This window comes from Maniola hyperantus, chromosome 11 (assembly GCF_902806685.2).
Source record: "Maniola hyperantus chromosome 11, iAphHyp1.2, whole genome shotgun sequence".
NCBI lineage: Eukaryota > Metazoa > Arthropoda > Insecta > Lepidoptera > Nymphalidae > Maniola > Maniola hyperantus.
This window is the reverse complement of record NC_048546.1, coordinates 15,127,879-15,143,361: the sequence shown is the minus strand read 5'-3', so window position 1 is coordinate 15,143,361 and position 15,483 is coordinate 15,127,879. Positions and strand designations below refer to the sequence as shown.

The 15,483-nt window shown below is 40.3% G+C and overlaps 1 protein-coding gene across 2 annotated transcripts in view; it reads left to right on the top strand.

Annotated features, from left to right (window-relative positions):
- Positions 1–423: 423 nt before the first annotated feature.
- The window catches only part of LOC117986468 (solute carrier family 22 member 6-like), a 30,677-nt gene continuing 15,617 nt past the window's right edge, over positions 424–15,483 (top strand). For both annotated transcript variants that reach the window (XR_011237293.1, XM_034973300.2), the window contains exon 1: positions 424–998. Coding sequence is in view for 1 of the 2 variants with exons in the window: in XM_034973300.2 (XP_034829191.1) it covers positions 871–998 (128 nt within the window). In the remaining variant the exon portion in view is untranslated. The remainder of the gene's footprint in view (positions 999–15,483) is intronic.

The following is a 15,483-nucleotide window of genomic DNA, read 5'->3' as shown; positions in this document are numbered from 1 at the left end:
ATGATCCTCAAAATATGCCTACCTAGTCGGCGACAAGAGAGATTTTATCTAAAAGCCTAATGCTTTTTTTTTTGTTTAGCTTTAAAATTAACAAATGAAGCATCCTCACTTCTGCCTTCTGAGTGTTCTGACAAAGTTGTTACAATCTAATTCAACAACTTCAACACAATGCTATTCTAAACGGTTACACAATTCGTCAACAAAATTAGGTTGAGTTGACAGGAGTCCGAGTGTCACAGCTCTCGCGTGGGACAGCTTCTTCCGCGAGCCGGTCTGCGCGCGCGCCGCTGCTCTCCGCATTAGCTCTTGACACGACGCCGTACAGCTCGAGTTGGCTCGGCTCGGGCTACCGGTGAGCGGTCAGCACTCAACAAATCGATTGGCGATCTTCTTTCGCAGCAGTGCGGTCGGCTGTCGGGCGTCGGCACTCGGCAGAACCGCGTGGAGCCCCCGGCCGGCGCGACGTGTCGCGTGTCTTCGGCCAGCGGTCGCCCGACTGTACGCAATAAATACACGCCGTCGGTAACCTCTCCGCGCACTCATTTATCCGAATCATTAACTTCACCAACTTACTGAAGTACAAAGCTTAGTACATTCGGAGATATTCACTCGAAGGGGTCGTTTCTTTAATTGGATATATCTTTAAATTCCCTAACTTTAAAACTTTAAATAAATTCTGTTTTCTCCGGGCTCACTGGAGTTTCAATCTTTAATTAAATTCCGTCGTCTTTTGTGGTGGGGTCAGGAATTCTGTTGAAGCTGCCTGAACTTTTGAAATTCGTGACTGTGAGTGTATTGGCTCGCCTGCGCACCGTCCGTCGCCCGCGCCGTCGGAGTGGGAGCGTGTGGGAGTGTGGGTGTCGGCTCGACATGGAGAAGGAGTGGCTGGGCTGGGGGCGCTGGCAGGTGCGCATCGCGGCGCTGCTGGCGCTGCCCGTGCTGCTGACCGGCATGTACGGCACCAACTACGTGTTCCTCGCTGCGCGCACGCCGCACCGGTAAGTCGGACGTGAGTGTGACGGCACGTGGCACGGAATGTATAAATGCCCAGCCTCCTTCCACTTGTATCGCCACTGCTTTGCGGAAGATCGTCAGGTTTATTTTGCCCCAAATTATTCATTCTTTACGAAATTTGCAATTTCAAAGTTTTTATATGTACCTACTCCCCTTTTTTGTTCAAGTACGAAAATACCCGAATACAGAAATATAGAGTTTTATATATTCTGCCGTATTCCTTTCTACTTTTCCTCGGATTCCTTTGTTAATTCTTAGGTCTTCCCTGGAATGCCTGGAACTAGCAAACACCCTTCGGATAAAGCGCCAGTATTGTATAATTCAGCGCGTTACCTCCCTCGCGTTACCTCCCTCGCGTTACCTCCCTCGCGTTACCTCCCTCGCGTTACCTCCCTCGGGGCCTCAACCTTCACTTTTCAATTTGGCTCCAGTCGTCGATCTGATTTATTGGGTTCATTCTATTCAGTTCTACATGAAGAACCAGTGATGTGATATTTATTTGAATGCATACATATCTATTCAAATAATTGAACCGTTAAACAAAACTGTAGAATTTGCAAATTCTTCAATTTATCTGCTATGTAAATGCATAATTTATTGTTATAATTGTTATAAGACTTAGCTGACTGGCTGACTTAGCTGACTGGCTGAGTTAGCTGACTGGCTGACTTAGCTGACTGGCTGACTTAGCTACTATCTTTACGAGTATAATGCATCGACATACAGTTGCACACATTCACACCAATAGATACCATCGTGTAGTTGTGGATACGTAGCTAGTTGCTAGTTGCTAGTTGCTAGTTTACGTTAGCCAAATCATCACTGGTCTGTCATTAGACATGGCAAAAACAGGATTATATTATTATAGTTAAGGGGAATAATGTAGTAAGTTAACCGTGTTTTGATGAATATTGCAGTTAACTAATTAAGTTAAGTTTATCATTAACTGGAATAATAACAAGGTTTATAAATTGATTGTTTAGTTTAAATTATCCTGGTGGTGTGGATATGTTAATTTGTTTACGTGCGAACTAACGTCACGTGAAGTGAGTCGAGAGTCGAGAGTCGAGACGTGCACGTCCGCGCACGTGTAGCTGTAGTGTAGGGACCCGACTCCCGAGCCCAGGGTTGCCAAGTTAATGAACCTCTATAAAGAGAATTTAGTAAATAAAGCTTGATTCTTCGGCTTGGAGGTCATGTAAACTTCTAAAGGCAACTGAAAGTGGTTCGCTTCGATAACAAACGCTGCTCGTATTTTTATGAGCCCACTTACCTACCTACCTATAGGTACATAATATAATGAATATTGTGTATTGTTTTTTAAACCACGGCAAATTAGTTTGTTACGGAATTTTAACGAGATAGGTACCTACTATATTATCAAAAAGCAATTAATAACTTCAATTGATTATTATCATCGCTGATCGAACAACAGCCGGTGACAGCTGACATGACGTCTTTGTACCTGATTGTGTACAACCCTATGGCCTTGTACCTGATTGTGTACAACTGCACAGTGCACAGCCCTATGGCCTTGTATCTGATTGTGTACAACTGCACAGTGCACAGCCATATGGCCTTGTACCTGATTGTGTACAAGTGCACAGTGCACAACCCTATGGCCTTGTACCTGATTGTGTACAACTGCACAGTGCACAGCCCTGGGGCCTCGGTGCAGGGAAGTTAACTGTTGACCTATAGGTACAAAAATAACTTCACAATTCTCAAAAATGTCAAAGGAGATTAAACGCCGCACTAATAAGCAATAAGCAATAAGCAATAAGCAATAAGCAATAAGCAATAAGCAATAAGCATAGCAATATTAGCAAAGTCAAATTCTACTTAATTATCATTTTCTTTTTGTATTGTCAATTTGTTGGACTTTTGTAAGATAACGATTTGATGTAAATTAATTACGTAAACTTGAAACTAAAGCTTCAAGAGGTTTCGAACGCGCCCAGGTTTGAGAAGAGCCCACAAGTCACAACAAACTCAGCCAGCAGGACCAACCCACCGCTGGGTCACTAAAAAGGCCTCCACTAGAATGAGAAGGATTTGGGACAATAGTCCGCCACGCTGGCCCAGTGCGGATTTGCAGATTTCACATATTTTGGAGAATATTATGGAAAACTCTCAGGCGTGCTGGTTTCCTCACGATATTTTTCTTCACTGCACTGTTGATATTAAATTGCTTAAATCTCACATAGGTAGGTAACTGTGAATAGTGAGAGATGCGTGCCCGGGGTCGAACCCCGGACTCCCAAAGAGGAGGCCGACGCCACCACCACTAGGCAATGACCGCTTTTTAGCAGGATGAACATTAGCTGTACCTATCAGCCGCGTCACGAGAGTCAACATCTGCTACTGATGCGTCACACGCTCGTCTAGCAACCACGCGTTCATCCTACCTACTTGCTGTGAGCTTTGTGGGAGCAGTACATAGAGTGATTGTAAAACAAAACATCAAGTACAGGAAAGACAACACGGTGTTGTTTTGGCTCATTCAGTTTATCTTCTGTTCATTACATGTTGTTTTATTAACGTTATACCGAAATAAATAAATATTAATTAAATATCCCGTGGGAACTTGATTTTCTATGCTTGAGTAAAGCTGTGGTAGCCTAGTGGCTAGGACGTCCGCCTTCCAATCGGAGGTCGGGGGTTCGATCCCGGGCACGCATATCTAACTTTTCGGAGTTATGTGCGTTTTAAGTCATTAAATATCACTCGCTTTAACGGTGAAGGAAAACATCGAGAGGAAACCTGCATGCCTGAGAGTTCTCCATAATGTTTCCAATGGTGTGTGAAGTCTGCCAACCGCTGCTAACAGCGTGGTGGACTACGGCGAACTCTTTTCATTGTAAGAGGAGAGTCATGCTCTGTCGTGATCGTGTCGTTGATCATGATGATGATCATCTATACAGGTACCTACTCTGCTGTGTTGGTGAAGATATTGGACAAATTCGATCCAGAGGCCCCGAGCTGTTTCGAATAGATACACAGACACCGTTCACGTGACGAATTCCTATATTTTTGTTTACTGTGTCGTTTCTCACACGCCATCTTTGTATTTCATGTTTTGGTTTACTGTGTCGTTTCGCACACGCCATCTTTGTATTTCATATTTTTGTTTACTGTGTCGTTTCTCACACGCCTTCTTTGTATTTCATGTTTTGGTTTACTGTGTCGTTTCGCACACGCCATCTTTGTATTTCATATTTTTGTTTACTGTGTCGTTTCTCACACGCCTTCTTTGTATTTCATATTTTTGTTTACTGTGTCGTTTCTCACACGCCATCTTTGTATTTCATATTTTTGTTTACTGTGTCGTTTCTCACACGCCTTCTTTGTATTTCATATTTTGGTTTACTGTGTCGTTTCGCACACGCCATCTTTGTATTTCATATTTTTGTTTACTGTGTCGTTTCTCACACGCCATCTTTGTATTTCATATTTTTGTTTACTGTGTCGTTTCTCACACGCCTTCTTTGTATTTCATGTTTTGGTTTACTGTGTCGTTTCGCACACGCCATCTTTGTATTTCATATTTTTGTTTACTGTGTCGTTTCTCACACGCCTTCTTTGTATTTCATATTTTGGTTTACTGTGTCGTTTCTCACACGCCTTCTTTGTATTTCATATTTTTGTTTACTGTGTCGTTTCTCACACGCCATCTTTGTATTTCATATTTTTGTTTACTGTGTCGTTTCTCACACGCCTTCTTTGTATTTCATATTTTGGTTTACTGTGTCGTTTCGCACACGCCATCTTTGTATTTCATATTTTTGTTTACTGTGTCGTTTCTCACACGCCTTCTTTGTATTTCATATTTTTGTTTACTGTGTCGTTTCTCACACGCCATCTTTGTATTTCATATTTTTGTTTACTGTGTCGTTTCTCACACGCCTTCTTTGTATTTCATATTTTGGTTTACTGTGTCGTTTCGCACACGCCATCTTTGTATTTCATATTTTTGTTTACTGTGTCGTTTCTCACACGCCATCTTTGTATTTCATATTTTTGTTTACTGTGTCGTTTCTCACACGCCTTCTTTGTATTTCATGTTTTGGTTTACTGTGTCGTTTCGCACACGCCATCTTTGTATTTCATATTTTTGTTTACTGTGTCGTTTCTCACACGCCTTCTTTGTATTTCATATTTTTGTTTACTGTGTCGTTTCTCACACGCCTTCTTTGTATTTCATGTTTTGGTTTACTGTGTCGTTTCGCACACGCCATCTTTGTATTTCATATTTTTGTTTACTGTGTCGTTTCTCACACGCCATCTTTGTATTTCATATTTTTGTTTACTGTGTCGTTTCTCACACGCCTTCTTTGTATTTCATATTTTGGTTTACTGTGTCGTTTCGCACACGCCATCTTTGTATTTCATATTTTTGTTTACTGTGTCGTTTCTCACACGCCTTCTTTGTATTTCATGTTTTGGTTTACTGTGTCGTTTCGCACATGCCATCTTTGTATTTCATATTTTTGTTTACTGTGTCGTTTCTCACACGCCTTCTTTGTATTTCATGTTTTGGTTTACTGTGTCGTTTCGCACACGCCATCTTTGTATTTCATATTTTTGTTTACTGTGTCGTTTCTCACACGCCATCTTTGTATTTCATATTTTTGTTTACTGTGTCGTTTCTCACACGCCTTCTTTGTATTTCATATTTTGGTTTACTGTGTTGTTTCTCACACGCCTTCTTTGTATTTCATATTTTTGTTTACTGTGTCGTTTCTCACACGCCATCTTTGTATTTCATATTTTTGTTTACTGTGTCGTTTCTCACACGCCTTCTTTGTATTTCATATTTTGGTTTACTGTGTCGTTTCGCACACGCCATCTTTGTATTTCATATTTTTGTTTACTGTGTCGTTTCTCACACGCCATCTTTGTATTTCATATTTTTGTTTACTGTGTCGTTTCTCACACGCCTTCTTTGTATTTCATGTTTTGGTTTACTGTGTCGTTTCGCACACGCCATCTTTGTATTTCATATTTTTGTTTACTGTGTCGTTTCTCACACGCCTTCTTTGTATTTCATATTTTGGTTTACTGTGTCGTTTCTCACACGCCTTCTTTGTATTTCATATTTTTGTTTACTGTGTCGTTTCTCACACGCCATCTTTGTATTTCATATTTTTGTTTACTGTGTCGTTTCTCACACGCCTTCTTTGTATTTCATATTTTGGTTTACTGTGTCGTTTCGCACACGCCATCTTTGTATTTCATATTTTTGTTTACTGTGTCGTTTCTCACACGCCTTCTTTGTATTTCATATTTTTGTTTACTGTGTCGTTTCTCACACGCCATCTTTGTATTTCATATTTTTGTTTACTGTGTCGTTTCTCACACGCCTTCTTTGTATTTCATATTTTGGTTTACTGTGTCGTTTCGCACACGCCATCTTTGTATTTCATATTTTTGTTTACTGTGTCGTTTCTCACACGCCATCTTTGTATTTCATATTTTTGTTTACTGTGTCGTTTCTCACACGCCTTCTTTGTATTTCATGTTTTGGTTTACTGTGTCGTTTCGCACACGCCATCTTTGTATTTCATATTTTTGTTTACTGTGTCGTTTCTCACACGCCATCTTTGTATTTCATATTTTTGTTTACTGTGTCGTTTCTCACACGCCTTCTTTGTATTTCATGTTTTGGTTTACTGTGTCGTTTCGCACACGCCATCTTTGTATTTCATATTTTTGTTTACTGTGTCGTTTCTCACACGCCATCTTTGTATTTCATATTTTTGTTTACTGTGTCGTTTCTCACACGCCTTCTTTGTATTTCATATTTTGGTTTACTGTGTCGTTTCGCACACGCCATCTTTGTATTTCATATTTTTGTTTACTGTGTCGTTTCTCACACGCCTTCTTTGTATTTCATGTTTTGGTTTACTGTGTCGTTTCGCACACGCCATCTTTGTATTTCATATTTTTGTTTACTGTGTCGTTTCTCACACGCCTTCTTTGTATTTCATGTTTTGGTTTACTGTGTCGTTTCGCACACGCCATCTTTGTATTTCATATTTTTGTTTACTGTGTCGTTTCGCACACGCCATCTCGTTCATCACAACTTTCAAATCAATCATTAAGTTAATAGTATTTTTATCTCTGGTATGTATGGTGTGGAAAAGTTTAAACTGATTCAAGATTATGATAATGATAGTCAGTTGTAGCTCCTACATTCCTGATAGATTGTTTTGTTGATTATCAAACCAATTAGCTCGCCACGCACGCCACGCACGCCACGGTGGCGGCCGCCATTGAATACATTATACTAGAACGTGTTATGTTATGTGTAGTAAACAATAGCGTGGAAACCACTAAAGTTAAATAATAGTACTAACGTGTAGAACACTCAGCATACAATAATACGCATAATAGATTCGTTTTATTTTTACGTTTTTACTACCAATTCTTATGTTTACATAGAAGCACGAACTTGCTCACAAGGAGTTTATGTATCTTTCTGATCTTTCGGTTTTTCAGTGAAGGAAAACATCTCGAGAAAAAAACCTGCATGCTTGAAAGTTCCCGTAATATTCTCAAAGGTGTGGAGTAGTCTGTAAATCCGCACTTGGCCAGCGTGGTGGACTGTGGCCAATCCCGGGTCTGAGAGGAGAGCCGAGTAGCGCGATAAACATTAAATACACTAACGATATCGGATGACAGCTGCAGCCACAGGGCGGCGGTAACTGATACCCTGCCGTCTGCCGTCTGCCGTCTGCCGTCTGCCGTCTGCCGTCTGCCGTCTGCCGTCTGCCGTCTGTCGTATGCCGTCTGCCGAGGGTAGCTTGCCGGCAAACCTGTCTATATAGCCTTCATTAGATTTTATATTTATCGACATAACAATAAATAGCTGTAAAGTAAGTATTTGTCAATGAATCTGAGAAATCTAAATAAGTATACATACTTATAAAATAAAAAGGTGACTGACTGACTGACTGATCTATTAATGCTCAGCTCAAACTACTGGACGGATAGGGCTGAAATTTGGCATACAGATAGCTATGATGACGTAGGCATCCGCAAAGAAAGAATTTTTGAAAATTCAACCTCTGAAAATGTGAAAAAAAGGTGAAATATGGGTTTGAAATTTGTGTAGTCCACGCGGACGAAGTCGCGAGCATAAGCTAGTTTTATTATTAAGTAGGCACAATATAAGGACGCGCCACAAAGCCGAGATAACCTCTGACTACAGTTTAGGTTAACGGTTAACCTAAATACTCAGTACGATGCAGATGGGGTAACTGGTGGAGCAACTCGACCGCGCGGGTCACGACCAAGGCCTTATCTCTTATCAGCGGCTGAAGCTGAAGCGGCGCGTCGGGGCAGAGGCGCCGTTATCACCTGCCGCTGATAACACGGGTCACCATGTGTACGTGGGAACGAGGTGCGCGCTACTATGGCCCATTGACTGATAACCAAAATTATGTTAAGGTCATATGTTGTAATAATATTATAACAATAGTTTTTTTTTATTTTCAGGCATAAAAATACCCATAAACACATTTAAAAAATTACAATAAAATATTATAAAGCATAAACATAATTAAGATAACTTTTTTTTTTTTTTCTAGTCATCAGTTTTATTTAATTAAGAATAAAATCTATCTCTAGTCTATAAAACATACAGAAAAATTTATCACAAAAAAAATATATATTTACAAAAAATATACGATATTAAGATAACTTACGACTAATTGAAATGGTTAAAAAACTCATTTCAGATGTCACAGGTAAGGCAATAACTAAACATAGGGCTGGGCACTGGGCACTGGGCACTGGGCAGCCCTGCACAGTGCACAACCGACCTTGAGTATTGCATTGTTAGGGTGAGGGCTCCGAAGTGTTTCCCAAAAGGATGCTACGCGAGTTCTAACAATACCACAGATGTCGGGCTGTCGGGCTGTCGGGCTGTCGGGCTGTCGGGCTGTCGGGCTGTCGGGCTGTCGGGCTGTCGGGCACGGGGCACCCCCGCTTCGGCAAACATAGCACAAGCACTGCAATACCTCGGCAATCCCATGAGTATTCGGAATGCGTTATATGATCAACCCATCGCTGGCTCACTACTGAGTACGGATCTCCTCCCAGACCGAGAAGAGTTTGGCCATAGTCCACCACGCTGGCCAAGTGCAGATTGGCACCTTTGAGAACGTTATGGAGAACAAGCACGTAGGTTTTCCTTATGATATTTTCATCACCGTTGAAGCTAGTGATATTTATATGTTGTTTAAAACGCAATAACTTGGACAAGTTGAGGTGTTCGGGATCGAACCCCCGACCCCCAAAAAAGGACGAACGAGTAACGTGTAACCACACGGCTATCGCCGCTCATACCTATGTCCTATGTGGTACCTACATGCATATGTGGTACCTACATGCATATGTGGTACCTACATGCATATGTGGTACCTACATGCATATGTGGTACCTACATGCATATGTGGTACCTACATGCATATGTGGTACCTACATGCATATGTGGTACCTACATGCATATGTGGTACCTACATGCATATGTGGTACCTACATGCATATGTGGTACCTACATGCATATGTGGTACCTACATGCATATGTGGTACCTACATGCATATGTGGTACCTACGTGCATATGTGGTACCTACATGCATATGTGGTACCTACATGCATATGTGGTACCTACATGCATATGTGGTACCTACATGCATATGTGGTACCTACATGCATATGTGGTACCTACATGCATATGTGGTACCTACATGCATATGGTCCAAAATTAAACAGTTTAATTAGGCAAGTCATTTAGATTTTAGAGGAAATAAAGAAATACTATTTACGATTAAAACGAGTTGAAACCTACATTATGGTTATTGAGATGTTAAATTATTTTATTTTTAAAAACAGTAATTGTGTTCTTGTTTGTGTCGGCTGTCGGCGCGCAACTACCTTGTTTGTGTCGGCTGTCGACGCGCAACTACCTTGTTTGTGTCGGCTGTCGGCGCGCAACTACCTTGTTTGTGTCGGCTGTCGGCGCGCAACTACCTTGTTTGTGTCGGCTGTCGACGCGCAACTACCTTGTTTGTGTCGGCTGTCGGCGCGCAACTACCTTGTTTGTGTCGGCTGTCGACGCGCAACTACCTTGTTTGTGTCGGCTGTCGGCGCGCAACTACCTTGTTTGTGTCGGCTGTCGGCGCGCAACTACCTTGTTTGTGTCGGCTGTCGGCGCGCAACTACCTTGTTTGTGTCGGCTGTCGGCGCGCAACTACCTTGTTTGTGTCGGCTGTCGACGCGCAACTACCTTGTTTGTGTCGGCTGTCGGCGCGCAACTACCTTGTTTGTGTCGGCTGTCGACGCGCAACTACCTTGTTTGTGTCGGCTGTCGGCGCGCAACTACCTTGTTTGTGTCGGCTGTCGGCGCGCAACTACCTTGTTTGTGTCGGCTGTCGACGCGCAACTACCTTGTTTGTGTCGGCTGTCGGCGCGCAACTACCTTGTTTGTGTCGGCTGTCGGCGCGCAACTACCTTGTTTGTGTCGGCTGTCGGCGCGCAACTACCTATAGAAGTCAGTTTTTGTAGTTCTGTGTACTGTTAGCGAGAGATACAAGAAGTGTGTCCAAATCGAGGCCGTAGAAACTCCAAACAATAATGTACTTAGCAATTACTTTGGCGAAATTTCATGTTTAAGTAGACCGCGAAATTCTTTTATCTAATCTACTTAGGAGTTAGGTGTCAAGTCTTCTGAGCTGAACTTATTATAAAGAAAATATTATCATTATATTATAAAATATATTGTCATACAAACAAAATTTCTTAAATTAATTAAAACTTTTTAGAGTTTAGGGTTCCTTAGTAAATCCAGTAAAGCTAGGTAATTATACTATTAGAGAGGACCGGTCGGGGGTTCGATCCCGGGCACGCACCTCTAACTTTTCGGTGTTATGTGCGTTTTAAGTAATTAAATATCACTTGCTTTAACGGCGAAGGAAAACATCGTGAGGAAACCTGTAGAGAGTTGTCCACAATGTTCTCACCGGTGTGTGAAGCCTGGCGGTCTGCACTGGGCCAGCGCGGCGGATTACGGCCTGAGCACTGAGCCCTTCTCATTCCGACCGTAGCTTAGACAATTTGATAGCTGTTACAAACATTATTGTTAGTTTAGTTTTAGCACAATATGTTATCCTCGCTCCTACGCCATGTGTTTGGCGTGTGTGTGTGTGTGTGTGTGTGTGTGTGACAACATCGGGCGTGGGAAGCTCATCGCTTATCTTGGGCGATGGCGACCAGTGGCCAGTGGCCAGTGGCCAGTGGCCAGCGAGCACGCCACACGCGCTGCCTGAGACCACCAAACATGATGCCGATAAAAATAACTCTAACAAAAATAACTAAGTACATAATAATATATTCAAAAGCTTCTAATTCATATATATAACTTATTTTCATCATTACTTAAATAGGTTGGTATAAGTCCCGCAAATTGCTAACGCGCGTGACCGCCATTTTAGTGACGTCAGTCAGTCAGACGAAGTTTCGAGCTGATGGTATATATTTTTATTTCGGATAGAATTTTCTATTGAGTTTTTTTTTTTTTTTTAATTCTCTTTTAAAGAGCTGAGTCACTAATGTGACTATGTGGCTCTCGTAAGTTTACAAAAAAATCAGACACTTAAATCTAGATCTAAATACTACTTATTTACTAATTATTTCTACGACTTATGTTATTACGGACCATCTTATACATACTTTTTGCAGCTTCGGACGTCGGGTTTGCCAAAATAATATTTACATTTCCCAGCGTCCTGTCCAGCACATCACTCCGGACACATTCCGTCAATATATGATACACGTCTTCCCTTGCGCCTGGACAGTCTGGACAAATGGGTGAAAGTACTTTTTTAATTAGAAATGCAAATTTGTTCAACGGAATGTGTCCGGAGCGAAGTCTGTACGCAGTAGTTAGGTCCTGTCGACACAATTTATTACTATTATCTATCCAAGATATGTCACAGGGCTGGGGTTGGATCGTCTTGTACCAAATCCCTTTTTGTTTGGACCTTAGATCAAAGTATTCATGCCAAATCTGTTTGCATCGTTTTTTAATCAAGTATAGGCATTCTGTATAATACGGCGCAATGCTCATTTCTACTCCTTCACTACAGGCCTGTTTTGCATAGGCGTCTACCCGTTCATTGCCAGAAATACCAATATGTGACGGAATCCACTGTAATATTATATTTTGGTTTGGTTGTAAATTTTGTAGGAGATCTAATATAGTATAGGCTATCGGTGTTCCTCGTATAGACGAGGTACACCGAGCCAAATGTTGTAGTGCACTTTTCGCATCCGAGAGTATCACAAACTTATCATAATTTACGGTTTGCATGTAAGCCATAGCTTCGGCTATACCAATTAGCTCCGCGTGCATAATAGATATTCTCGAGCTTACCCTTAATTTAATATTGGTCTCTGTTTGTGGGTCGTAAAAGGCAATGCCAATACTATGATTATCAATTGATGCATCAGTAAATATTTTATAAAAATTATGGTATTTAGAATTAAGGTACTTAACACACTTCAACCTAAGATCCACAGGGTTATATAAATGTTTAGCTTTATAAATTTCTGGTATTTGTGAGATTATACTTTGTGAAGCATTAACTCGAGACATCCATGTATTTAGTGAAAACATTTCCAACTGTGTACTGGTATGTATAAGAATATCTTTATATTCTAAGTGTATTAAAACTAATAGGGGTTTTTTCCTTCTACTCCAATAGGCAGCTTCATAATCAGTTGCATATTTGTTAAGTAAGTAAATCACTTTATTTTCTTTAAAAGATTTTGCTTTAAACCAAAATTTTCCACCTAAATATTGTCTACGTACAGTCAAGGGAGGTAAACATAATTCACTTTCCATCACGTGAATGGGGGTGGTTCTCACAAACCCTCCAATAACTCGCATAGCTTGGTTTTGAATTACATCTAATTTAGCCAAATGTGATCGTGCGCTGTTATCAAATAAAAAGCTAGCATAGTCAAGTCTGCTCCTTATAAGAGAAATATATAGTTTTCTCAGCCATTTAGGATGAATACCCCAACCGGGCCCTACCAACACTTTAAATATATTTATAAATTTTAAAACTTTTTGTTTCACTTCGTTGATGTTTTTACTCCATTTTAGTTTTCGATCCAACCACAGCCCTAGATATTTGACATTCTCAACGACTTCCATAGGATGATTTCTAATTGTGAGATTGATCGATTTTCCAATATGACTTCTGTTAAAAATGCATATCTTACTCTTATGAGGCGAAACGTCCAGACCCAAATTTTGAAGTAACGTCCCAAACGAATCTAATGCGACTTGTAATTTATTTCCCACCATAGCCAAATTTTTATTCGCCGCGTACAAAACAAAATCATCAGCATATTGGGAAATCGATACATCATTAATTTTTTTACAAATATGTGCTGTCACTACATTAAACAATAAGGGAGATAGTGGGTCTCCTTGAGCTAAACCACGACTACAATGTCTACTTACATTTATCTGGTCCACGCCTATTATATTCATAGTTCTATAATTCAAATAGTTCCATAGATATCTACATAGTTTTGATCCAATACCATAACCATCCAGTGAGCGCATAAGGCTGTCAACATCAACGTTATTGTATGCATTCACTATGTCTATAAAGCAACAAACCGTAGGGATCCCTCGGCCTAAATTAGTTTCAATGTCTATAACTAGCTGACTTAAGTTATCCAGACACGATCGCGCTTTTCTGAAACCACTCGTGTATGCAGAAAGTACGTTAGATTTTTCAAAATACCATTCAAGTCTTGTGTTCAAAATCGAATGATATACTTTGCATATGCAAGATATTAAAGAAATAGGCCGTAGGGTTCCTTGTGGTTGTTGATTTTGACCGGGTTTGGGAATTGGCTGGACACTAATTTGTTGCCATTGTTGGGGAACAGATCCGGATTCTAGACACATATTATATAGCCGTAGCAACCACTCTTTGCCGCATTCTGGCAAGTTTTTGATCATCGAATATGAAATCATATCTGACCCCGGGGCAGTATCTTTAGGTTTTATGGCTGCCTCCAACTCCTGCCTAGCAATTGGACTTTCTAAATGTAAATTGTTAGAGTAAAACGTTGGACGCTCATTTACAACAAAGTCAGGTGTAAGACTTTGCAGAAGATTATTGGCCCTGTCTCGATCAATAAATGTTTTTTTTGAGTATCGTCCTTTTAGCCATTTCATACGGAGCAACATTTCATTTATTGAGGACACTTCACTAATAGAACTACAAAAATTTTGCCATGATTTTGATTTAGAATTGCGTAATATTTTTTGGGCTGTTGAAATTTTATTTCGTAGTGCATCTAAATTATTTGGCGTGGGGTTTGCTCTAAATTTTACAAGTGCCAATCTACGTTCTGCAATAGATTTTGAGACAATCATGTTCCAGTATGGCTTAGGCGCAAAATTATTATTTGGATTCAAATTAATTTTAATATATGGGATGTGCTTATCTGCTGCCTTATTTAGGCAGTCCAAAAATAGGTTATAAGCACATTGTAATTCTGATGGCATGACTAAGTCACCTAATAAAGATTCTAGCTCTGAGCTATACGATTTCCAATTCGCATTTTTAAAGTTCCTTTTTTTAATAAAATTACTAACCGGTAAACAATACTCAAATGATAACTTAATAGCTACATGGTCACTTCCCAGTGATTCGTTCGTGGTTTGCCACTCAAAATTTAAAGCAATATCTGATGACAGCAAGGATAGATCAGGGGACGATTGTTGTAGGTTCCCATTTACTAAAGTTATTCTAGTTGGCTTACTGCTATTATTAAGTGTTATAAAGCTACTTTCGATAAGAGATTCAAAAATTTGAGCTCCTCTACTATCTATCTTGTTTGACCAGTTCGAATGGTGTCCGTTGAGGTCACCCAGTATTAAAGTTTTATGACTATTTAATGAGAATAGTTCATCCCAATCCGTTTGCGATGTTCTTGTTGAAGGGGCGCAATATACGGCACAAATATTTTCAACACTTTCACAATTATGGATTTTAACATGGAGAAATTCAATTTCTGTATTATTTAAGCTAGTCTGGCATACCTGTGAGCTAATAGATTTATGTGTGAGTATCGCAACTCCTCCAAAACCATCACCCCTATCTTTTCGATAAATGTTGTAGCCTGCCATCCTGATGTCAATATTTGATGATAGCCATGTTTCGCTGAGCACGGCAATGTGTATTTTTTCTTGCAATAACAGTTGTTCAAATTCAATCAGTTTGGGTTTCAAGCTTCTACAATTCCACTGTATAATGTTAAGTCTTAATCTATCCATAACCGAAGAAGTTTTTAAGTATTGGTATTTCTAAAATTTTGTCTTTGAGCCATGTAACCATCCATTCCCATGTTACTTCACAAGCCTGCATAATTTTGTC